Source organism: Copadichromis virginalis, linkage group LG22 (assembly GCF_057382275.1).
Source record: "Copadichromis virginalis isolate Kocher_CV1m ecotype Utaka linkage group LG22, C_Virginalis_male_GT1.1, whole genome shotgun sequence".
NCBI lineage: Eukaryota > Metazoa > Chordata > Actinopteri > Cichliformes > Cichlidae > Copadichromis > Copadichromis virginalis.
Window position 1 is genome coordinate 27,577,417 of NC_140638.1, and position 27,122 is coordinate 27,604,538.

The 27,122-nt window shown below is 41.0% G+C and overlaps 1 protein-coding gene across 1 annotated transcript; it reads right to left on the reverse strand.

Annotated features, from left to right (window-relative positions):
* Positions 1 to 16,383: 16,383 nt before the first annotated feature.
* LOC146683566 (zinc finger BED domain-containing protein 5-like) lies at positions 16,384 to 17,724 on the reverse strand. Its single transcript, XM_085445560.1, has one exon. It carries the CDS (start codon positions 17,722 to 17,724, stop codon positions 16,384 to 16,386), a length of 1,341 nt encoding a protein of 446 aa, XP_085301686.1.
* Between the last annotated feature and the right edge of the window lie 9,398 nt (positions 17,725 to 27,122).

Sequence of the window (27,122 nt, forward strand, 5' to 3'; positions counted from 1 at the left end):
AACCTGCTGGTCAGGATGGTTTGGATATGTGGTGAGAGGGAAACATGAAGATGAAACCAGGAGATGTCCTTACTGAATCATCAGAGCTGAACAGGTGATGGAGAAACAGGTTTACCTTTTAGGTGACATGAATGAGTTGAAGAGAAGTTATGAACTGTTTCTGAGAGACAAATAACACCAGGATCCTTTTCTAAGTAGCTGACAGCTGATAACTGTGCAGGGGCGGCTCTAGCAAAGTGTTGCCAGGGGTCCATGTAGGGCATAGGTGTCAAATTTGGCCCGCAGCCTAATTACATTTGGCCCGCGAAGCCATACCAAATTACTATCAGAGCTGGCCTACTGGTATTATACAGCTAATATATATATTGTTTAGTATTAAGCTTTGCTTGTTCCATATTCAGTTTTTTAGCAAAATGTGTTTGAGTCCATAAGAAAAGATTCATTCTTATATCTGGAGGAATAAATATATTTCAATAAATATTAAAGTTAGACCACGACTTTGTTCCAGTTTTGAATTTTGGCCCACTGTGTATTTGAGTTTGACACCCCTGATGTAGGGCATTAACAGGGAAAGGGGGGCACAAGGAAATACTTTCTTATTCTCATTATCTGAGTCTTGCAACAAACAATTGATAGATTGATACATATATACCATCAGAACAGTGAACATCACTGTCACAACAGTGTTTGTTTTCATTCAAAGGCTTTATGATTTTTCCTATAATGGTGGGCCGGTCTCTAGTCAAAATGCCCGGGACAATTTTTTTGTCCCAGTCCAGGTCTGTATGCAGCTCATCTGCAGTCTGGTGTTACCTACATCTTCCTATTCAGAAGGCAGAATTTCCTAGTTCTGAGTACAATCGAAAGCACCACGACTGCAGTTTTTGTGTTGGATGTAAAAAGCAGGCGAGGATAGAATCAGGCGTGGGATTTCTCTCGTGGAAATGTGCACATTATTTTTTCCTCTCTATTGGTAGGTGGCACAGTGCACTTGTGGCAAGTAAGCAAGTTAGAAGACTGGCAATCTTGCTGGGTATCCAGTTACGGAAGAAACACATTAACAAGAGAATTCTGAGTTAAACCAAAGTTACTTTCCCTAGTAACTAATTACTCTGAAAGTAGAGTTGGATGTCTCGAGACCGGTCTTGGTCTCGAGACCGGTCTCGACGGACTTTTGTCTTGGTCTCGGTCTTGGTCTCGATGGACTTTTGTCTTGGTCTTGTCTTGGTCTCGACGGACTTTTGTCTTGGTCTCGGTCTTGGTCTCGCTGTTTCAGTCCTGCGTTCTCAAATCGACATAGTGTTCGGGAGATTTGGAGTCAACCATCAGCGGAGCGAGGGGGTGGCTTACTGGGCTTAAGCCCGGGTCATTTTTTCAGAAGCATGGGGTCTTTTGGAGTGTAATTTGTTTGTTAGATGCCTGACTGACAACTGTATAAAACAAAAACAACACACAAAGCACAGAGCGCACCGTCGTAAATTCCCCCTAATTTTGGTATGATCCGAGCTCAGGCACTAGGCGACTGAGCGCAGCACCCATGTGAGCGAGGGGGGAGAAGCTGCTGCCTGCGAGTTTGCTGCAGACAGAGGAGAGCTTAAGTTTGACCAGGTACCAAAGAAAATCATAATAATGTCAATATGACGGTGTATCACAAAAGATTGATATCAAACTGATCACTTGGTTGCGTTACTTGCTCTTCAAGTGAATCAACAAATGGATAAATAAAAAGCCGAACAGCAATGCTGGTTTTTTTAGAGAGTCTTAGCTTACATTTCATATTTTCAGTTGTTACCCTCCACGGCTAAACAAACTCTCTAAATCGGTTTCAGTTGTGTACTGATGTACACAACAATGGACATAAGGAGCTTCTTTCAAAGAAAAAACTCAGGTAGATGTTATTTTATATATTATGCTTTGGATGTTGTTCAGTATATCTATGCAAAACAAGAGGAATTTCAATACACAGCCGTATATTCACATTTGAAACCAGATATTTACATACACTTTATGGAAAAAATATAAAAACAGTTTTTTTACTGTTAAACATCAATTTCGAGTAAACTTTTGTTTTTGATAAATAAATGTTGAAATATCTTTTGAATTAGTTAAATGTCAGAATAAAGAGAGACAGAGCTGTCTATTTTAATCACTTTCATCAAATTTAGGAGTACATGTACACTAAGTTTATTGTTAATTAATAAGAAAACTCCAGACGATTCCATTCTGAGCTGAAGAAGCTTCTGATAGGTTAGTAGAGTCCATGTGAGTAAATTGGTGGCACAGCTGTGGATGCATATAAGGCAAAACACAGAGCCTGTTTCTTTGACATGGGAAAAATCAAGAGATGTCAACCAAAACACCAGGAAAAGAATTGTGGAGCTCCATAAGTGTGGCTCAATTTTGAATACAATTTGGTGCCATTTGCAATTAAGAAATACAGATAGTTTCTCTCTTTACTCTTAAAGTTAACAAATATGTTTTTTATATTTATCAATCTAAAAAAATAAACATTTAGTCTGATTTGATGTTACAATTAAAAAAGTGTTTGTGTTTTTATCTGAAGAGTACATAAATATCTGGTTTCAACTGTATATTTGATGATGTTGGTGTTTGGCTTGATTGTCAGCACAAAGAGGGAGAGAGAGGAACAGAGAGGGAGAGAGAGAGAATGACGACAGAACAGAGATGGAACAAGAGCAGGTGAGACACATGTTAGTCAAATGGTTGTTTGCCAAAACTCATCAGAACATGTACCTAGTACCTAGTGTTTCTTTTTAGATACCATTTGTTACTTTTCAAATTCTATATTTATTACGTTCTGCAGGCTTGTTTGCACAACAAGGCTAAATAATTATATAAACTTTTCTCAATCTACTTTGGTAGAATTAAAAAATAAGTGCAGGTCTATGATGATTTTTAGTGCTACTATCATCTAGTTCTGATTCTGGTTCTATCTTGGTTACTGTTGTAGTCCTGTTTTAATTCCGGATCAGTTCTGGGTCTGGTTGAATTGGGGTTCAGTCCCTGTGTCTTGATACAGCCCCGACTTTCTTCTGCCTTGCTGCTTAATTAAAAAACTAGTTTAAGGTGTGCTGCATATGTATATAGAATAGCATCTGGCTGCAGTTTAAAGACATTTTTTGTCTCGGTCTCGGTCTTGGTCTCGTCTGAACTTGGTCTTGGTCTTGTCTTGGTCTCGATACCCTCTGGTCTTGGTCTTGTCTTGGTCTCGATACCCTCTGGTCTTGGTCTTGTCTTGGTCTCGGATTAGGCGGTCTTGACTACAAGTCTATCTGAAAGTAACGAGTAACTTGAAGTAACGGAGTTATTTTTGATAGAAGTAACTAGTAATGTAACTAAGTTACTAATTTAAAGTAACTTACCCAACACTGATGATTAATAATAATAATAACTAGCCTTATATAAATAAAACACAACACAGCGAAGATGAAGTGTTTGTTGTGTTCAGAAGAACTTGGCTTCAGCAATAACAAATCATCTATGCTGAGCCATTTCAAGCCCTGCATGAAAACTAGGAAACCAGCCAACGTAGACCAAGACCAAGCAAGGATGCAACAATAAGCAGCATACAAACAATTACACATTACATTTGTATTAGGCAACAATCATTTAAATCTTAAATGTGACTAATTAATGACATCTGTTATTGCATGCTGGCTTTATTTTTCATCAGAGAGAAGAATAATGTGAATTAGCCCCTGGTCAATATCGTGATTCCCAGCCATTCACTATTGTGGAGGACAACGGGTTCCTAATAACGTTAAAGTATTGAACCCTACCTAAGTTCTCCCCACAGAGCAGGTGCACATTTGAGCAAATATGAAACATTTTCCCATTTCCTCAAATTTGCCATTTAAGCTTTGGTGAAGGACAGATATAAGGAACAAGCCAAAAACATTGTGTCAAAAGCATGTGCAATAGTTTAACTAGTTAGTTTGGGGCATTACACACACACACTTACTTGCCTTGTGACTGATGCAGCAGCAAATATGGGTGCTTGTGCAAAGAAGCTTTGTTTGTATTACCAATTTTGTAGTCATAAAAAGGCTCTTGATCAAATCAAATTGTTATCTGACATCCAGACTAACTGTAGGAAGTCAGTGGGCTATTTCATGAGCAGCATCACTGCAAGGGTCCTTTACTTTGTTTATTTGAAATATTCTAAATAATGCCGTTTTGTTTAAGGTGCTGCTGCCGAAGTGGCACTTGAATTAATAATTTTTTCTTGGCTAATTTTGTAGGAGAGGATGACACGTATGAAGCCAGCACTGAAGTGATTTCAAGAGGTGGACACATGTTGGAAAAGCACATAGCATATGCTCCATTGCGCTTATACATTGACCCACTCTCATCAGAACAGTATGAAATTAATGCAGAATGTCCCCATTTAATGATTCCACAGGTGAGCTGTCAGAGGAGACGAGGGTGTCATGCTCAAAAGTCATTTCCCTTTTATCAGTGCAACACCATGCACCGGAGCAGGAATTGTTCCAGTGCATGGGAATTGTCCAGACTCTAGAGAGCACAGGAACAGCTGAGAGTCTGAGAAGACCATTAATGAAGAGCCTATATACTTTGCAGTCAGTGAGCATCATGTCACTGAGACACCCAGGTTTAAAAATAATTTTCTTTCTTCTCTCCTCTTCTTCGTTAGCCTCAATAAGCAGCAGATGCCCACTTCTGAAAGTGCTGTTTTTCTTCAAACCAGTGGAAGAGTTACCGCTTCCTCATCATCACAACCGCCCATAACAGAAAAAAATCCCAACGTATATAAATTTGTTCTTGCTTTTCTCAGTACCACAGCTTCATTTGTGCCCTGTGAAGGGGTACTTTATACAATTTTATGTGTCGCATGTTGTCCCCAGTAACACAACCACATTCACATGATGGTCCTTACCTCATATTGTTTCCACTTAACCTTTTGACACTGCAGTGTATCATAAACACAGACATCAAGCTTAGAAATCACATTTTTAAAAAGTGTGATGATGCCTCAAGTTAGTCCAGTTTACTGCCTCTAACTCTCAGTTTGAAACGGGGCAAATGTGGTTATGGAAAGTAAACATGGAGCCCCTTCACAGTGTCCCTACCCTAGCTACAATTCCAAAAATGAGATACACAAGTTTCCCCATTATTACAGCTGCCAATCAAAGCTTTCACCATGTCCCCAATTTTGCAGCATCGAGTTTTGCATCTAGATTATGTAATTTCTGGAGAAATTGTGGTGGAATTGTTGCTACTGGCAGACTCAGTCTGTAGCTTGCCTCTGGTGCAGCTCAGAAGTTGGAAGTAAAGAAGTTGGTTAACATAGTTGAAGAGCAATTGCTCATAAATGGATGGCCTGCAACTTTAATTTACCACAAGTGTACTATTGTCACGTCTGATGGGCAGACGGTGTGGAAGGAATGAGACTGAGGACCCAAGTGCAGGTAAATGGAGAGGAAGCAAAAAGCAAGCCTTTATTGACAGCTGAACGAGACTACAAACAGGTGGAACAGAGAAAACTAACCTAAACTGGGGGGAACTGGGGAAGGCATAAACATAACATGAACCTAAAACTAGAAATGAGAAAACCTGGAAAAACGAGGGAACGGAGAGCAGAGGAAATCCAAAGGAAACACAAAGGAACGCAGGGGATGAATCACAGAGGCAACATGGATGAGAACACGCAGACGGACTGACAAGTGATACAGGACAGCACACACTATGAATACACACCAGGTAACGAGGGGGGAATGCACAACAGAAGGGAGACACGACTGGGACTTACCTGACATCACAAGACACAGGAAGCAAAGCAGGATATATTGACATGGGACACAGACTACCAAAGGAAAACAGGAAGTATGAGACAATTCACATAGACGCAGACTAGACACTGAGACGTGGAAACATGACAGACTCTGGAACAGAGAGAACATGAAGCACAGAGAGAAAAGTAACTAGACCTGGAACATAGGAAACACATAAAGACAGAAACTAAAACTAAGCATACAACACACAGAGAGCAGAAACAGAACAGAAACCTAAAAACCAGGAACAGTAAATATAATATAAAATAAATAAAACATAATTCAAAGAGTACAACTTAACACAAAAACACAAAACGCTGGGTCACCGACCCAGGACCATGACAACTATACCTGAGACAGTAGCTACTGTTTACCTAATGGAATCGCTCCAAGTAGTTGTAATGACTTCTTTCAGATTTTTGTATTCACAGTGTGGTCACCCTCAGTATTTACCTTGTAGTAAAACTGTCCCCCTACAGTATGGAATGAGCTTGTAAACCGGAAAATGTTCCAAGTTTTCTTTCTGAGATTGGAAGGGAAAAAAAATATTTATGAAAAATGTGTTCATGTGTGATATTTAACACAGACGAAAAAATGTCAGCATGAAAAATACCCCATGTCGAACTCACAGCCGTCAACATACAAGGGAGAGGCGAGAGAGCGCTTTCCCTCAAAGTCAATGGGACGTCATCACTAGAAAAAGTAGAATTGGTGACCACATGAACCCACATAAGGATCTTTAACTGTTAAATGGCAATGATCTTAAAATTTACAGAGTAATGTGTAAGTAGTGTGACGAGTAGTCTGTCTGCAGTTTTTGAGACTTCTTAACCATCCATCCATCCATCCATCCATCCATCCATTCGCTTCCGCTTATCCTTTTCAGGGTCGCGGGGGGCGCTGGAGCCTATCCCAGCTGTCATAGGGCGAGAGGCGGGGTACACCCTGGACAGGTCGCCAGTCTGTCGCAGGGCCAACACACAGGGACAAACAACCATTCGCACTCACATTCACTCGCACATTCACACCTAGTGACAATTTGGATTATCCAATTAACCTATCCCCTCAAGCTGCATGTCTTTGGACGGTGGGAGGAAGCCGGAGTACCCGACTTCCTCCCACGTGGACTTCTTAACCAATTTTTTTAAATTCCAAAGATTGCATCTTGTCCCGAACTAGTCCTGATAAATGAAACCTTAAAACAGAAAGAAGATGTAGTTTCTTTTTACATAACCATAAATAATCAATCAATGAGATGTTTGTCAGTCAAAACAGCTCCATGCTGGTAATGGTGGTGAAGGCTGGTGATGAAGGACGGAACCAAAACAATAAACGTGTGGTCAGTACAGAAAAACAAATAGTGCAGTGTGAGGTTATCATGCATTTTACTCTGATGACTTCACATTACACAGTTGATTCATAGTTAATATAAAGTTGCAATTAGTGTAGATTTAATTATAACATTTAGTGGGGTATAATTTTACTCATAGTCAGAGATCACATTAACAGCTATTCAGCCTTGTATTTTCATGGCCCTCCCAATGGATAAGTCTTCATTTATTTTGTTGACTTACACATTTCTCACATCATAATAGGGCCTAATTATACACTATTGAAAGTATTTAATATTAAACCTAAACAGGCAGATTAAATTTAGTGAGTAAATGTTACCCAGGAGATTGAAAAGCTGACTGCACATCTAATTTTGACTATCTGTTTATCATGGAATCAGTACTGAAATATGCTGGATGAGAAAACTGCTCAAATCTGCAGAAGTAAATGAGCATAACTGTGTGCCTTGTGAGAAACTCATCAAATGTATTAAGATCAAAGTTACACCATCAATAATCATGACACGCTTTACCTTGTTTCCTTCAAAATAAAATGAAGTCACATCTAAAAGCCAGTTAGGATCTATTTTCAATCTCACGTGCAGTAATTTAAGTTATTTTCCAACCGTAGTACTGACTTAAAATAAGAAGGCCTCTGGCATGAGAGACGATCGAAAAGAAAAGTTTTTTGTTTCAGTTATGTCTAATTAGTTAGAAAAGGACATTCTTTGAAAAAACATAGAGCAGATAGACTAAAAGGAGAGCACAGGAAGAGAGAAAGGACATTTTTCACCTCCAGGTAATCTTCTCACTGCAACAATTATTCAGCCTGATGAGGTTATGGACAGAGTAGAGGACACAGCCAAATCCTGCCTTCAGTGTTTCAGAAGTACAGAAGAAGCTATTCTGTGCTTTGCAGCCTTGGTGAGTTTTTGTTCCAGTGCTTGTTTATTCTGTCCCACGCCTGTGAACACCTAAGAGGAAAACATCATTAGTATTTGCTTGTATTGACTGAGAAGAGATTTGAGTTGAACAGGCTCTGACATCCAGTGTAATCGCACACAAAGGTAGTGCAAGGTAAACAGCAAATAATGTGCGGAGGGATACAAAAGAAGGTTTATGTAGCAGCTGAAAAATTTCTGTTAGTTAATACAGTGGAGAAATTAGCAACAAGCAGTAAATCAGAGAAAGATATTTTAGAAAATAAAATAATGATACAATTCTGAAAAAAGTCATAAAACAGATTTTCTAAGCACCTGTTTCTGGCTACTACCTCTAATATGCGAGTTTGATGGAGTCTGTGTGTAGACATATTTAAATAATAATCCATACTGACATAAAATACTGAGCCACTTGCACATCACCTGCATGAGCTGTTTGGCTCATACCATGAAGCTCCTGACACATAGTTTTGGCATTGATGTTATTGCCATAGAAGGTTTAGTTCAGTTACCAAGTCAGCAGAGCACTGGTGATTACAGCTTTACATGTTACACTTATATATGCATGTGGAATATCTAGGAGAGAAGGAATTTCTAGAACTGAATTGTTGCAAAGATGCTTGGTTTTATGCACCTGTGGACTAAAATACCTCAAGAGGTGTGGCATAATATTTTTGTCCATAAATTGTGTCATATATGGCATAGTTGTGGTTCTATTTCACTAGGTGATCCAGGCATCTCCCAAAGAGTTACAAGTAAGTCTTGACACACAACGTTGACCCACAACCAGTTCCTAAGCGTGGTTCTCCCAGAGGTTTCAGTCTTAATAGCCAGGGATCGGTCCGCCAGGACCTCCACTCCTGGCCGCTGCCCGGCTCACAATGCACCCAACCCCTACGGTGCCTCCTGCCTGTGGTGGGCCTGCACAGAGATGGGCCTATGGCCAGGGCCAGCCACCAGACACTCTTCCTCAGGCACCCTCCCCGGGCCTGGCTCCAGGGCAGGGCTGGGGTAACCCTATCCTATCACAGGCAGAGTAAACTGTTCCCTTAATGGTCTCATAGCGGTCTTTTGAATGGCTATTTGTCTGGTCCCTCACCCATCACCAATTTTGCCATGGGAGACCCTGCCAGAGGGTAAAAGGCACCTGACAACACAGCCCCTGGGATCCCTGGGACACACCAGGAGGAAGCCCCGGTGGCTGGGGAGAGGGAGGTCTGGGCTTCTCTGCTTGGGCTACTGCCCACAACCCGGCCCCAGATAAGCAGAAGAAGATGGATGGATGAATTGAATTGAAAGTAAAACTTTAGTATAAGCATCTGCTGGTGTTCAGGGCTGTGCATGGCTGTTTATGACCAAGTAGTTTGTAACAAAAAAAGCTAATAGTTCAATATCTGCTTTGCACTTAAGAGGCTGAAATGTTCCTGAACTATCCCATAACGTATAGGTACCTATAAAACAATGAATAAACAAATTTGTCAGGTAATTATATTACAAAGCATTACCACTACAAGCAGCTTGAAAGACACAGCTCAGGAACTTGAATTAGCTCAACTGACACCTAGCAGACAGCTCACAGGTCCTGCGAGCCATCTGCTAGCAGTCGTAGCCAACACACTATGGTATTTTGCTGTGATTTCACAGCTATCTGTTATGTAAAAAACAAGTGACTGTTAGCATCAGCATGTACAGAAATGTGATATCTTTATGTTACGTCTATGATGTTGCTGCCTAATTATCGTTACCAAATACAAAATGCTTTGTCCTGACTCTGATGTACCAGGTCAAGCAACTAAAATCAACATTTGGTACAGCAAAGTTTTATTAATTAGGAGCTAAGTGGCGTGACACATTTTCAGATGTTATTGATTTATGTTTTCATTCAAAGTCAGTTAACATGACAGATCTTTAAAGTCTGTATGTACATACACAGACTGTTAAATTAACCAACAGTCATCCAAACAAACAACAGAGTAAACAGTAACATCGAGATTTAAAGGGTGACAAAGCTGTGACTTTACAGTAAATATTTATAGGGCTCTACCCCTTGCACCCTTTGAGAGAATTAAGTACTCTACAACATAATCAAGGTTTATTTGACAGCTTAGAGGAAAACAGATGAGGTAGTACATACGGCACACCGATTACCGCTATTCGCTTTGGGATGAGATGGATCAAAAGCACAACTTCTTTCCATCACCGCTAAGCAGCAGAAGGTTTCTTTCTCACCTCCTCTAAAATTTCATTGCATGATATCTGAAGTGGTGTCAAGACCAAGTGCCACAAGAGAAAGCAATGCTGCAGGAGAGGCAACATATTATCATTTTGTCAGTGCACGAGCACTCTAGGAACTCGTTTGTCTCCGGGCCAGGAGCCGTCATCTTACAGCAGACAAGTCATGTAAAGATGATACTAACTCAAGTGATACTTTCCCTGCAAGCCCTGACAAGTTCATTTGAGTATAATTACTTGCCCCACTCAGGTATTCCGTTGACATTTGTCACCAAGACACCCGCATTACCCAATGAGATTAATTTGTCATATTTCTTGTGTTGAATACTTTTCCTTCCTGTAACTGATCTAATCCTCATAGCTCAGCAAAGTACGGTGACACGGGGCCTTCTTTTTATCTACATACTTGAAGTGCCTTTTTTTTGCAAAGCGGCCCGCCTTCAAGCTTATTTATGTGAGTGGTCCCTGCACTCAGAGATAGCGTCACTTAGCGGGACTCAGGGGAGCGGCCCACCCACTCCTGCTCAGACCTGACACCGAGCGGATAGATTTAGCTCTCCTGCCCTGACTCTCCACCACTTAAACTACGGGCCATTCCAAGCTCCATTAACAGAATCACTTGCTAATGAACCGTCTTTCTCAGGAGGAAATGATTAATAGGAGTGGTCATCCAGGATTTTATTAGCCAGCAAGCACTTTTCTGCAAAATGTGGCAGACACAAGAATACAAAGAGCAGAACATTAGCGTGATGGCAATCTTCTCAGTGTTAATAATAGTTTAAGCATAAACAAGAGCATCTTATAACAGTGTTAGATGTCCTATTTTGCCATCACACTAAATAGCAAGTTATCTAGCAGAAGTTATTTACTGATCCTTTGATTCACAGTAACTGTTTGAAGTCTAAAACCACAAACATCTCAATAGCGATCACACGAGAATAACTTCAAGCACAGTGGAGATAAAGGGATTATGTTGAAAAGGATCATTAGGTCTTTTTAATCACTTTCGCTAAAGAAGCTGCTGGCCCTCAAAACAAATGAACGCCTCATCCTTTGGAGTCTAGGCTTGTACAGGGAAACTCAACAACAATAGAAGCCATCAGACAAAGCTACAGGAGCCATATGCTTGTGACAACAGGACGCCAACTTTGCCGCCTTCCTTTCCCTTGGGCTCAAATCATCCTAAACTCAGCAGCAAATTGCTTCCATTTTGCTTCAACATATGGCAAAGCAGCAGCTGAAGAAGAACATGTGTTTCACAGGGGAGAGTTTTGACAGTCGCACAGCTCCATAGACTCTGGGGGGGAAGGGTGGGTGTTCATTTGCTGCCAGTATAGAGACAAGGAAAAGCTCCACGCTGTGCAGAAAAGCTGTTTTTCTGCAGTATTAATCTACTGATCTATAGCATCAAAACAAGCTCCATAAACTCAGCAAGGCCAAAAGGCTGCATGAATACAGGTTATTTAAAGGAACAAGGCTTCTTCACTGACTTAACAATGTGGCTCTGTGGCTTCCTGGGAAACCTCAGTGATCTCGGTGCCATGGCCTCTCGGAGCCACATGGGAAATGAGTAAATCTTTGTGCTGGAGAAGCTTAAGGCTCCACCTGGCTCCACCTGTACATCTTCACAGATGGTTTCATGAAAAAAAAAAAAAACCTAAGAGGATATAGACAGCCTGGACCCTTGACACCTTTGATGAGGTGGTGAGAAAAACAGAAAAAGAGTACTCCGAATGTGGAGAGGCACCAGAGGACAGCTGAGACTGATTACGACAACTGCCAGGGCTTTTCAAGCTCATCTGAGCACGCTGGCAGTCACTACACACCCTCTGACCTGCTGCTCCTGCACAACGAGACACCACGACAACAACCTGCTGCTCCCCTCTAATTCATCAGTGACCTTAAGCCCGCATGCATGAATAGAGCTAAGCTTGTGATAGAAGTGACACGCCAACCTGTTGGTGGTCTATAAGCGCAAGTCATGAAGGTCACTCTGGCCGAGGCTCTGAAAGAGATGCTCGACTGTCCATTCTTCACACTTCATTTTCTGGTCAGTTGGCATTTGCTCTCTGATTAGCTCATTATGGTATTCAGCAAGCACCGGGCTCTGCAGCCAGCAGACCTGATGGAGTGCGCCGGGCTAAAACATAAATAGCCATCGCAGATGTGTGTGAGACATTCACAGGCATTAGCACCATGCTAATGAAGTACAAATGAAGATGATGCTGATGAATGTAATTAGATCAATTTCATACATGTTTGCCCTCCGAGAGGAGCCAGCAAATGGTCTGATGAGCCCTGGAGAAAAGGGTTTCTGACTCCATCTGCAGTGGTGTGCTATAGGTTTGTTGGCATGATTGCATGACTATATATATAATAAACAATACATAATTAAACAATCCCAAGCCCTCTCACAGCACACACACATATATATAAAAACAAAGTAAGCCCTCATTAGCTTTCAAAAGGTTCACTGAGAGCTGTCACTTAAGTGGCACTCTGTCATTCTGTGAAGTCATCTGTTTGCCTCAAAGGAAACATTATGTAATCGTCAATTTAAAATGGGGCCCAGAGCGCTTGATAGTCCTAACGATGTAATTTTCTGCTTTTCAATTTAGAAGGAGCACTTTATGACCACAGAAAACTGTCAAGGAAAGCCATAAACAGCACCTCGCTGCACTAAATGTTTTTATTTTAACACCCCATGTACACACCAAACTCCAAAGATGAGCTTGGATGCGGAGTGAAAGCATCAATTAAATGCAGACATAAATCAAACCCTGTCAATCCAGTTGTGACTGATTGCTGACATACTGCTGGGAGACTCCTCAAAATAGCAGATTTGTCCTTAGAAGTGGTGAAAGCTAAATGACTGATTTCAGTTTGGCCTCTGCTGTTTTTTGGGGGGAATGTGCTGTGCTTTGTCACACACACACACAGCCCAGAGTCACTCAAGAAGGTATATTTTCTTTTTGATACTTCCCTGAGAGATTAGCAGTGGAAATAGAGATATCCCTCTGCAAATCCTTAAATGACGCTTACTCCTCCTCTCCAAAGTGAAGTTAATCCGCTCCTCTCGGCCTACTGGTCGCTGTCTGGTGCATATTAACACTTTCTGATCACCAGCGCAGGTTCCTGTCACTGCTATTTCAGAATCTGAATAAAAATCGGCTTTTATTCACAAGTAGGTTACATAAACTCAGGAGCTGCTCTTCAAAGACAGTTTTTTAATAATATTTGTTTCACACCTACAATGATGACAACATAAGAAAAACAAGGTGTTTTGAGACAATTATATAATAGCTACACACTTGAATAAACTCGTTTACTCGTGAATTTAATTATTGGATGTAAGTTTTTGTCTTTTTTGTGCCTGTTTGCTCACTCTGATTGTCAACATGGCGGTTTACTATGGAGCAGAACTGAATAGAACTGATTGCTGTGACCCACTTTGACAAGGTCTAATATGAAAAACATTAATATGTTTAGTACTATTACTATTAGTACTAGAACAAGTGGCAAAACAAGGATTCCAAGTTGCCAAGTTTCAAAGTTTTAATTCTTGATTATTATTTTTTTCATATTTAATCTGACTGCCTGCAGCAGGCAGACAATAAACAGCAAGTATAGGCAGAGTGGCAAGGTAGTTTTCATAGGATGAGGGTACACAGTGAGGTAACAGGTAAGTAACCAGATTCAGAGTATGTAAACCTTCTGACCAGAGCCAAAGTTAAACATAGTTGTTAAATGGTAATGAATAACAGGTGTGCCACATGGAGTACAAAAGAAACCACACCTACTCAGCACACAGCCAAAGAGTCAGACACACACACACACACGACACAGGTCAAATATAAGCAAACACCTAAAGTTATGGAGAACCACAACGTAAAAGAGGACATGAACCAGCAAGTGTGTTATCACTGCTCATTTCAAAAAGCGTTTATCTCTGATGATGCAAATAAACTGCCAGCTTGCACCATCAGTGCTGAAAAATATGTACGGTTCTATTCAATTTATTTATACAGCGCCAAATCACAACAACAGTCGCATCAAGATGCTTTATATTGTAAGGTAGACTCTACAATAATACATACAGAGAAAAACCCAATATGACCCCCTATGACCAAGCACTTTGGTGACAGTGGGAAGGAAAAACTCCCTTTTGACAGGAAGGGCAACGTATGCTCCCCTCCAGACAACATTTTGTCAGGGAAGGCCTTCCTTATTTCAGCAACGCAATGCTAAACCACATGTTGCTGCTATTAAAACAGCAAGGCTTCGCTGCTGAAGCAGCCTGAACTTTCCTTACCTGAAGATAATGAATACATCATGAAACAAAAAGTATGACAAAGAACAAAGGCTTTGGGGCAATTACAATTCTATTTTAATTATACTATATAGAAGTAGGTTCCAATCATGCTGCCAAAACTGCTCTTACCTATAGAGGTGTAGGGGGTCCTTGAGCCCTCTCTTGCATCTAACACTGGGACACTGGTAGTGCAGGCAGATCAGATCAGTCAGAGGGGGATCACATGGTGGAGTCCCTAGGCTGCAACAATATTTATGAAGGCATCAAAATTACATCCAGATGAATGAACGAAAAGAAACAAGATGATAAATGTTATTCACCTGTGAGTGCTAATGTTAATGTTGTGGATGATTGGTGTATGTGTCGTGTGTAGATGTTTGTTTCGTATTTGTTAAGGGTATGACGGAATATTACAAAAGAAGGCACAATGGTGGTGTAATATTTCTCATCTGTGTCTCTGCTGGAAAATCATTCATATCAATAAAAGGTTTTCTGTTCTCTCAGGCTGCATCGTTGATGGATTATCAACTTTTTTTGCTATTTTTTTTCCTGTTGAAGCCTAATTAATGCTGGCCAACCATCACAGTGAATCCATTGTCGTATCCATTAATATTTTTTTTAATCAATTTCAGTATGTTGAAAGGAGAGTGATGCTTCAGCAGTCGGGCATAGAATGGAAAGATCTTACATTAAGACTTTTTCTTGATTTTCTGAAGAAAATGTATTCCTTTTATATAGGAATTGATCTGACGAAGGAGCTCTTTTCAGCGACTTCTAATACATCAATTCAGTGTTAGATGGTTTATTACACTGACTATGGTTTGAGTTTAAATCCTACATGTAGTTATACATTGTTCTTAGAGAGGCAGACATGACATCTCTCTCTTTGTATGTCCCAATGCAAGGATTTTATTTCTAATCTTATTTGAATCAGACTCCAGATGACCAAATACATCACACTTCAGATCTTAATTTGCATTAGAAAGGTATAGTTTAAGCATTGTTAGTCTAAGCAAAAAGTCATGGAATAACTTGGTCAGGCAGTGAATGTAGTCGTAGTGATGGGAAACATCAAATAAATGCAGGAATCTGGCATTTATTGTTAGGTTTGACTTCTTCTTCTCTTGAACCTATGTTGTTATAGGCACAATGCGTTGAAAGTTACTGGTTTTAATGCAGCTCATCAGCACAAACAAACAAAATAATAAACATTTTAACACGGGGGGGCATTTCGGAAAAGACTTTCCTGAGGATGTGATTTGGACAAATGCACCTAAGCCTTACATTCTTTATTAGTTTAACTATAATCTATGAAACCACCTGAAACATTCATTTCCGTGATCCTGAGAGAGGAGCAAAGCTCCCTTGGAAAGTACATGTAAAATCTCTAGTACAGTGCTTCCCAAACTTTTTCCAGCCACGTACCCCTTGAGACATGTCACCCTCAGCCGCATACCCCCTACTACGAACGACTCTTAATTAGTGTCTATAAATACATTGCAATATCGCATGCATAAAGATAAATACTGCACAGTCGATTATTTCTCACCACCAAATGAATTTATCAATATTTTTTAGTAATGACAGAGTTTTAATAACAAACTTTACTACTTAATACTAGCAGTGTATCAAAGGATTTATTAGAATTCACTTTTTTGTCGAGAGCATAAAGGCCATGAACTTTCATTAAACAGAACTTTATTTAATGTGATGGATGTGCTTGAGCAGAGGCACACAGCTCTTCAATGTTTGGCTCAATTTGGGAAAGGCTGAGTCTTAAATCGTTTTCCACACAAAGTCTTGCTCTGTATTTTTTTTTTCATGTTTGTTAAAGCAGAAAATCCCTTTTCGCATAAGTATGTGGTGGCGAAAGGCATCAGAGTCTTGACAGCGCGCTTAGCCAGCGCGGGCTGTTCAGTGCGCAGCCCTATCCAGAAATCCGCCAGGTTCTTTTGAGCGTGTTCAACTTTTAGAGATCCATCTGTGGCGATTTCAATTAGGCTCTCCTGGTCAGACGGTGATAACGAAGTAGGCACGGCGGTGAACGGGTGACGTATCCAATCATTTGAGCCGTCCGTCTCTGGGAAGTATCGGCGTAACTGCACCGCCAGCTCCTCAAGGTGCACGTTACATTCGCGCTTTACACTTTTAGATAGTGTGAGATCATTAGAGCACAGAAAATCATGCAGCACAGGAAAGACTTCAGTGTTGTTTGTATCCAAGCAGTTCTTCCAAAGGTTTAACTTCTTTATCATGGCCTCAACTTTATCTTGAACATTGAATATAGTTGCAGAAACGCCTTGTAATCCGAGATTGAGCTCGTTCAGACGAGAAAATATATCACACAGATAAGCCAGGCAGGTAAGGTACTCTTCATCATGCAAATGTTCAGACAGCTCAAAGGGATGGTTACTGAAGAAAACTTTAAGTTCATCCCTCAACTCAAAGAAACGGGTCAGCACTTTCCCTCTAGATAGCCAGCGAACCTCTGTGTGGAGTAATAATGTCTCATGCTCGCTGCCCATCTCATTGCACAACGCAGCAAATAAGCGGGAGTTCAGCGGCCTGGCTTTCACAAAGTTAACCATTTTTACACTCGTGTCCAAAACATGTTTCAAATGGACAGGTATTCCCTTTGCAGCAAGAGCCTCTCGGTGGATGCTGCAGTGTACCCAGGAGGCATCTGGCGCGACTGCTTGCACACGCGAAACCACACCTCCGTGTCTCCCAGTCATGGCCCGTGCGCCATCAGTACAGATGCCAACACATCTGTCCCACACGAGTCCATGTGTGTTCATGAATGTGTCCAGCTTTTGAAAAATATCTGCGGCAGTTGTCCTTTGTTCCAGCGGTTTACAGAACAGCATGTCCTCCTTGATGGTTCCTTCATGAATGTAGCGCACATATACGAGAAGATGCGCCAGGCCAGCCACATCCGTGGACTCATCTAGCTGTATTGCATAACATTCACTGTGGCGTATGCGCAGAAGTAGCTGCTGTAAAACATTTTCTGACATTGCATTGATGCGCCGTAAGACAGTATTGTTTGATGATGGAATGGACTGTATCGTCTTTTTTGCCTTTTCCCCCAACATTGTCCCTACCATATCTAAAGCAGCAGGGAGAATGAGGTCCTCCACAATAGTGTGGGGTTTGTTGTTTTTAGCCACTCTGTAACTGACCATGTAAGATGCTTGTAGTCTGTTTTTATTCATAAGATCTGGCACCTGAATGCAGGTTTTACTTGTTGAAAGTGATTTTAGCTGTCGCTCAAAATATTCCCTTGGTTTATTTTTCAAATGGGGATGATTTGTCTCTAAATGTCTGCGCAAAAGTGAAGGTTTCATTGAGTTCTGAGACAATACTTTTGCACAAATAACACACTGTGGCCGGGGAAATCCACCAATATTTATACACGTAAACCCCAGCGAAATATAATTGTCATCATATTTGTGCTTCTTTGATGAGGTTGTGTTACAGTCCGTGCTGTCATGCTTTCTCCCACTTTGACGCTCCGCATCAGACACTTCATCACTTTCCACATGGCTGGCTCCAGCTATGCTAGCCACTTGGCTAGTAACCACAGATACATCCCTGCTAGCACTGCTAGCATCCAAATCTGACGAACACATTGTTGTTGAACAATCACCTGTGCGGTCACTGGAAAATGCATCTTCAGATATGAGCTTATTGGTTGTTGTGGCCGGTGTCTCTGTGGTAGGGCCTTTTTTTCTTGTTAACCACTTGTCCATTTTCGCACTGCACTGAATGCTTGGAGGCAACTTCAACTGTTAGGTGTCAGTCATTTGGGCAAATCACGCCCATGTATTTTGTCAGAGCTATTTTTTTGCTGAACACCAGAGGGTGGTATATAGTCATGTATTTGACAGGCAAAAAAAACTGCATTAGCGCAAATTTCGGCTTTTAAAACTTTTGATCCCCACTCCAACCCCAACCCACGCGTACCCCCTACAGCCACTTGCGTACCCCCGAGGGTACGCGTACGGTAGTTTGGGAACTACTGCTCTAGTACAATTAGATTCCTATGTAACAGACAGCTACAGTGGTTATACTGCTACAGTGCTTTTATACCACACAGGCCTCTAATAGAAAAATAAAATTCCATAGATATGGGCTTTACTGTCTTTATATACAGAGCATTATCTCCAACCTGCATGCTCTGTAAATTACAAATCGAGAAAGCGGTGCAAAGAATAGAGACATGAATCTAATGCTTTATCATTGCATACAGGACATTGTAGCACATTCATCTTAGGGTAGGGACAGCACCCAGCTCAATGACCTGTACCCCCCTCTACACTTAAACCATAAAATATCACTGTCCGCTGCATAATTATAGGCCTAAGTGCTAGCTATTCCAGCTTGCATTCACTTCTCCAGCAGCTAGTGCTGTCAACACTATGCTATGCAGAGCATGCATACATTCTTATTTCAATGCGGAGGGATGCGTACTTAAGAGTAACATGTACTATGGCGGCACCAGATTACAGCAGGAGAATTGTATGATGAAAAGAAAAGGAGGAGAGAGAGGAGAAGAAGAATGCACTGAAATGTGATCAAATATAAAGAAAGAGATAAGGGGAAACAGAAGATTGTATTTCTGGTGAATCTTTGACAGCAGCTCTTATGGGATAGGGTAATAAATCAGGAGCCACCCTGCAGATCCCCTCTATCAGCAGACTTTTCTACATGGGCAACTTTGCATTGATGGGGGAACCAAGCATGGAACAGAGTCGAGAGTCTCATGATGGGCTGGCAGGGTTGTGGTCGCGAGATGACTGATAGGATGAGCTCCCTTGAGCACTCAAGTTACACCTCAGTGGGTGGTGTTGACTAGCTGGCAGAGGCAGCAGTACACTGCTGTACAGCTTGGTGAAGGTATACTCACAAACACCCGGAATAGAAACACAGTTCAGCTGTTTTTTTTGGCATGTTGTAGTCTTCTTTATTTACACCCCACTGCAGAGAGGACCCACCAAGATTAAAACAATGATCATAACCGTCGGGAAACAGCAGCGACAAGAAGCCAGAGAGCATGAGAAAAAGAATCTGCAGCAGCTGTGGTGAGCAAGCAAAAGCACAAAGACAGCTGAGGGACTGAGAGGATTCAGATGCTGTTTGATCGGACAGAAAGTTGTAGAAATTTTCTAACAAGCTCAGCAAGCTGAGCATGTGGACTGTTCATTTGAATGAGCTGATCAGTGGATGTTTGCATGCAGATGCAAACAAAAGGCAGTGAAGTTGAAAAAGAAACAGAACAAACAATTTTGTGTGATGGTTTGGACCAGTGGACACTGGTGTGACATCTTTTATTGTATTATTTTTGGTCAGTCTCACAGCAGAACATAAAGCCAATATGGCAGTGGATTTGCTCGTACTACATGCAAAATTTGTTTGTGAAGCTTCCTCCTCCTCCTCCTCCTCCTCACAAGCATGTTTCAGCGAATCATTTAATACTCAGTCAGGGGTTTCTTTCAGTCCTTGAGAGGACTCGAGTGGGACCTATAGCCTGGTGAGACTGGTTGTGTTAATGTAATTTACAGGAAATTATCCCATAAAAACAGTCTGAAAAAATCCCTGCATCATCCTAATTATGGTTTTCATCTCCATGTGTATTATCCCCCTGTAGTATAACAATCCTATAAAAGGCTAATAAATCAATAAACACAGAAATCTTCTTACATGGATGTCTGGGACTGAGGCTAACATGGTGTCTGTCACACTGGGGGTGGTGACACTAATGGCTTTATGCGCCTGTGACATGTAAACAAGTGTGAATACGTGCAGCAAACAAGGAGCAAAATAAGTAGTTTGCGATGGATATTAATGTGTTGTGATTGAATCATGGGATCTCATCTTCCCTTCCGACGAGAAAGCTTTGACTCTGATGCATTTAGAGTGTACTGGAGATGAATAGCAGGGCACAGCAGTGCATCCATGTCCAACTACTGCCCCCTGCAGCATTAACAGGAATTTTTAAATAATTATGTTTTGTATTTTTTCATTAGTTTTGGTTTGTTTGTTTGTTTTTTCATTCATGTGGTTGGTGGAAGAATCTTACAGGCTCTAGGCATCATTGTTCAATATCACATTAATTACAAATACCGATATTTTAGTGTCTAAAAAGTTCAAAAAGCCTAGAAAATGTAAGAATTCTATAGGACTGAGTTGTCTTATACTAACCAAGATGCTATGAGCATTTTGAAGGTCTCCAATTTCCTTTTGGACATATAAAAAAAATTCCTGGTTGTTGTTCTTTGTTTCTTTTTTATCTGCACATAAATTAAACTATACAAGAAAAACAGTATTTACAGTGGCTTGCAAAAGTATTCGGCCCCCTTGAACTTTTCCACATTTTGCCACATTACAGCCACAAACATGAATCAATTTTATTCCACGTGAAAGACCAATACAAAGTGGTGTACACGTGAGAAGTGGAACGAAAATTATACATGATACCAAACATTTTTTACAAATAAATAACTGCAAAGTGGGGTGTGCATAATTATTCAGTCCCCTGAGTCAATACTTTGTAGAACCACCTTTTGCTGCAATTACAGCTGCCAGTCTTTTAGGGTCTGTCTCTACCAGCTTTGCACATCTAGAGACTGAAATCTTTGCCCATTCTTCTTTGCAAAACAGCTCCAGCTCAGATTAGATGGACAGCGTTTTTGAACAGCAGTTTTCAGATCTTGCCACAGATTCTCGATTGGATTTAGATCTGGACTTTGACTGGGCCATTCGAACACATGGATATGTTTTGTTTTAAACCATTCCATTGTTGCCCTGGCTTTATGTTTAGGGTCGTTGTCCTGCTGGAAGGTGAACCTCCGCCCCAGTCTCAAGTCTTTTGCAGACTCCAAGAGGTTTTCTTCCAAGGTTGCCCTGTTTTTGGCTCCATCCATCTTCCCATCAGCTCTGGCCAGCTTCCCTGTCCCTGCTGAAGAGAAGCCCCCCCAGAGCATGATGCTGCCACCACCATATTTGACAGTGGGGATGGTGTGTTCAGAGTGATGTGCAGTGTTAGTTTTCTGCCACACATAGCGTTTTGCATTTTGGCCAAAAAGTTCCATTTTGGTCTCATCTGACCAGAGCACCTTCTTCCACATGTTTGCTGTGTCCCCCACATGGCTTGTGGCAAACTGCAAACGGGACTTCTTATGGTTTTCTGTTAACAATGGCTTTCTTCTTGCCACTCTTCCATAAAGGCCAACTTTGTGCAGTGCACGACTAATAGTTGTCCTATGGACAGATTCCCCCACCTGAGCTGTAGATCTCTGCAGCTCGTCCAGAGTCACCATGGGCCTCTTGGCTGCATTTCTGATCAGCGCTCTCCTTGTTCGGCCTGTGAGTTTAGGTGGACTGCCTTATCTTGGCAGGTTTACAGTTGTGCCATATTGCATCCATTTCTGAATGATCGCTTGAACAGTGCTCCGTGGGATGTTAAAAGCTTGGGAAATCTTTTTGTAGCCTAAGCCTGCTTTAAATTTCTCAATAACTTTATCCCCGACCTGTCTGGTGTGTTCTTTGGACTTCATGGTGTTGTTGCTCCTATTATTCTCTTAGACAACCTCTGAGGTCATCACAGAGCAGCTGTATTTGTACTGACATTAGACTACACACAGGTGCACTCTAGTTAGTCATTAGCACTCATCAGGCAATGTCTATGGACAAATGACTGCACTCAGACCAAAGGGGGCTGAATAATTACACACACCACTCTTTGCAGTTATTTATTTGTAAAAAAATGTTTGGAATCATGTATGATTTTCGTTCCACTTCTCATGTGTACACCACTTTGTGTTGGTCTTTCATGTGGAATTCCAATGAAATTGATTCATGTTTGTGGCTGTAATGTGACAAAATGTGGGAAAGTTCAAGGGGGCCGAATACTTTTGCAAGCCACTGTAGATTGCAGCGTTGTTCAGGCTCACATCTTGTAAGAGCTATGTCAAAGTTTAGCTTGCGCAGATTAAAAATAACTTCATATGTTCATATTTCATATTTATAACATTTAACAACTTCAAATATGAACATGCATCTATTTTTATTCCATCTTCCTTATTAACATCAGCTGCTCTGAACTATTTTTTCTTAACACCACCTGCTTTTACTATCCATCCAGACTGTAAACACTAAAACTAAATGAATTATGTTTTCTGTAACAGAATCACAGGCTTTTAAAAGCGAAGAAGCGAAAAAAAAATGTGGCAATCAAACAATGGGTTTTAATGGAACACAAGTCAAACCTTTATGAATGTAGTTCAATTTTATTCAGTTATATTTATAAATCACAACAGCAGCACTTTATATTGAAAGGTAAAGATCCTACAGAGAAAACCCTAACAATTATATGACCCCCTATGAGCAAGAACTTGGCAACAGTGGGAAGTAAAAACTCCCTTTTAGCAGGAAGAAACCTCCTGCAGAACTAGGCTCAGGAAGGGGCAGCCATCTACTGTGAGGTGAGGGAGGAGCTCCTGGTCCTAATCTTTGGTAAGTGCTCCTTGTTATCATAACTCACTCACAGATGGGAATTCATACGAATTTAGCGATTCTGTTAACGATACCGCTTTTCAATTTGATTCCATATCAATTTTCCTGTCATTGGGTCTCATTGGCTCCACTTTGTGCGTCATCACCATTGCTAAGCAACATATCAAAGACAATTATTTGTATGCTCTGTGGTGAAATGTTTGTGCATGTTGGAGGTATTTCCCCACGTAATGCTCTACATTACTCCCAGGAGAAAGTAATTTGTTACACTGCTTTTTACATTACTTTTCCTTTGCTCCGTAAAATCACCTGAAACTAGGGATATTCCTGGCAACTAATTTCTTAGTCAACTAAACAAGGAAAAAAAACTTGGAAAAAATAACCGACTAGTCTGAAACTAAAAAATCAGGTATTAAGCTAAATTTGAGAACCATTCAATGGAAAAGGTCGAAAACGAATAAGAAAGGCATTTTAAACCATTTATCACATTCTTCAATAATGAATCATGTCACTTAACTGTGCAGTACCTCACATCGTGCATTATGAACATTATACGTTATGCTCCAGACAGACAACGAAGAAGAAAACCACTTCAAACAACTCAATGTTAAATATGATATGAAAACGTGTCACTACAAAAGATGTTCAGATATTAATAAAATACGACAGATTAACATCAATAAAACAAATAAAATGTGACTTAAAAGTGTGGCGCATTATGTACATTATAAACAGTGTTGGGACTAACGCGTTATTAAGTAACGCGTTACAGTAACTACGTTATTATTGTGGTAACGAGCACGGTAACTAGTTATTATGCCAAAATCAGGAACGCGTTAGTCGTTACTGGGATTTAGATAGGGTCGTTACTCGTTACTTCGTGTGGTGGCTATCGTGGAGCTTCCACAGATTCAGTAACATTAGCAAGTGGTGGAGGCCAGCAGGTGGATGAAGGAAAAGGGACGCAGAAGGAAAAGAGACCCGAGGCGGCCGCCGGTCCAAGTGTGAACTGAACTTCAGGTAAGAAGTTATGACCTGCAGTCTCTCTGGGTCAGATATAAACCAAGTTTAGGTGGAGTTTATTTTCGTTATGCTGACTTTTTCCGTACTGCGTGCTAGCTAGCATGATGGAGTTTCTATACAGCTGGGTGGGTGCTATGAAGTTAATGATGTTGAACTTTATTTTGTTCATAAGTTATTAGAGTTGCCAACCGTCCCGTCTGGTATTCAGAGAAAATATTACGCGTTTCTTATTGAGGTGAAAAGGAACAGTTTGTCCCGTAATTCAGCTACAATGGAAAAGACACAAAGCTGGAGTTATTCTGTGTCTTTGCTGCACAGCTGCTTCTTCTTCTCTCATCCTCTCCCCCTCCCCCTCCTGTTTCTACTTCAATCATGAAACTGATCAATGATCAGCTGATCGGCTCTCTTGTTTGTTTATCGCTCACTTTGCGCCAGACAGAGGAAACCAGCGGATGTCGCGCTAAACAACAGCAGCACGTTTGATCAGCTGTTGTTAGAATTTATTTAATATTAATTTCTAGTATCAGCTGATGTTTGCTGGAGCCACAGCTGTAAACCTGCTGGTCATGATATCGGTTTGGATATGTGATGAGAGGGAAACATGAAGATGAAACCAGGAGATGTCCTTACTGAATCATCAGAGCTGAACAGGTGATGGAGAAACAGGTTTACCTTTTAGGTGACATGAATGAGTTGAAGGGAAGTTATGAACTGTTTCTGAGAGACAAATAACCCCAGGATCCTTTTTTAGGTAGCTGACAGCTGGTAACTGTGCAGGTGCGGATCTAGCAAAGTGTTGCCAGGGGGGCAGGTAGGGCATTAACAGGGAAAGGGGGGCACAAAGAAATACTTTTCTTTCTTATTCTCATTTCAAATGTCTAGCTTTTAAAAAATAATTATCTGAATCTTACAACAAACGATTGATAGATTGATGCATATATACCATCAGAACAGTGTACATCACAGTCACAACAGCGTTTGTTTTCATTCAAAGGCTTTATGATTTTTCCTATAATGGTGGGCCGGTCTCTAGTCAAAATGCCCGGGCCAATTTTCTGTCCCAGTCCAGCCCTGTATGCAGCTCATCTGCAGTCTGGTGTTGTCTACATCTTCCTATTCAGAAGGCAGAATTTCTGAGTTCTGAGTACAATCGAAAGCACCACGACTGCAGTTTTTGTGTTAGATGTAAAAGGCGCACATGACTCTGTGACGTAGGCTAGAATCATGGCAGCAGTCAATGACGGTCCAGGCGTGGGATTTCTCTCGTGGAAATATGCACATTATATTTTCCTTTCTATTGGCAGGTGGCACAGTGCACTTGTGGCAAGTAAGCAAGTTAGAAGACTGGCAAAGTTATGGAAGCAACACATTAACAAGAGAATTCTGAGTAAAACCAAAGTTACTTTCCCTAGTAACTGTCACGGCGAGTGAGGTGAGCCGTGTGGAGGAAATTAAGGAGGATCCAAATGCAGGCAGTCGTGAAGGTGTAAAGGTGGTTTATTGAACATGAAAGTAAATACAAACAGCAAATGGAGCTAGAACTAAACTATACTGGGATCAACTAAACTACAGAGCACAAACCTTAACGAGAACGACCAGAAGAGAGTAACGGCGGACAGCAGGGAGAACACACGGGTGAGACATGGTAGAAACGCAGATGAGGCAGGGTGGAATACACAGAGAATCACAGGGGAATTACACACAGGTGGTGGACACAGCTGGGAATAATCAACAAGACGAGACAAAGGTAAAACCGAACACACTTACATGAGACCCAGACCTTCACAATAGAACAGGAAATGAGAACACCACACCAAGACGCAGACCTGACACTGAGAGACAGACAGAATGACACATGGAACCTGAACTAAACTAAACATGAGATACAACCGAGAACAAATCCTTAAACATGAACCTCAAATAATAAACATCATAACCATCATCATAAACACAACAAGAGAACAAGAAAACAATCCCTGATGCAAACCAAATCCAAAACATAATAACCTCAAACATGGAATAACAAAAACATGAAACTCCACATACTGGGTCCAACGGACCCAGACCCGTGACAGTAACTAGTTACTTTGAAAGTAACGAGTAACTTGAAGTAACTGAGTTACTTTTGAGAGAAGTAACTAGTAATGTAACTAAGTTACTATTTTAAAGTAACTTACCCAACACTGATTATAAATGACACACACTGGTCAAAAGTTCATGACAAACACTTCAATAAAAGTTCAAATCTAAAATAACAAAACAATAAATCATCCAGTTATTTTCAGTTATTTTGCAGGTAAGCCCAGACCTCCCTCTCTCCATGTCCTCCTCTGGGGAAATATCAAGCTTTTCCCGGGCCAGCTGATAGATGTAATCTCTCCAGTGTATTTACACTGGGTCCTCCTCCTGGTAGTACATGCTCAGCTGAACACCTTACCCATGGAGGCGACAGCCTTAGCTGTCTCCTTTCAATGTGGAGGAGTAAAAACACATTTATGATCTTCATCTCAGTATTTAGGTATGAACACAAAACCACCTCCACAAATCAAAAATGTAAAAAGATTTTTTTAATAAAAGCACAAAGAGGCTTTAAATCAATTATTACAGTGATTCTACTTTAGAAACATGAACAGGTAGAGACAGAAGATGCAGCCTGACTGCTGATTATTTGATTACCTGTTGAAGTTTAGGGTGGGGCTGCTGGGCTAGCGTCAGCATTCACTCAGCTTTAACTCACACAGGGTTCTGGGCTAGCTTAGCGTTAGCATGCTGCCTGTGTGAAGTTTTGTTAGCAGTATAATGCAGCTGCATACAGTTTGCACTTTACCATCGCGCTCTCATCCTTTTGTGCAATAAAAACAAAAGTAATGTCCATATATGTGTGTGAAGTGTAAGTGATAAGTGGATCTGAAGTACTGGGTAAGCAGAGATGGGAATTAAGAACCAGTTCTTG

Coding starts and splice junctions, on each gene's coding strand:
- LOC146683566 (XM_085445560.1), bottom strand. CDS start 17,724: ATGTTGGGGGAAAAGGCAAAAAAGACGATACAGTCCATTCCATCATCA.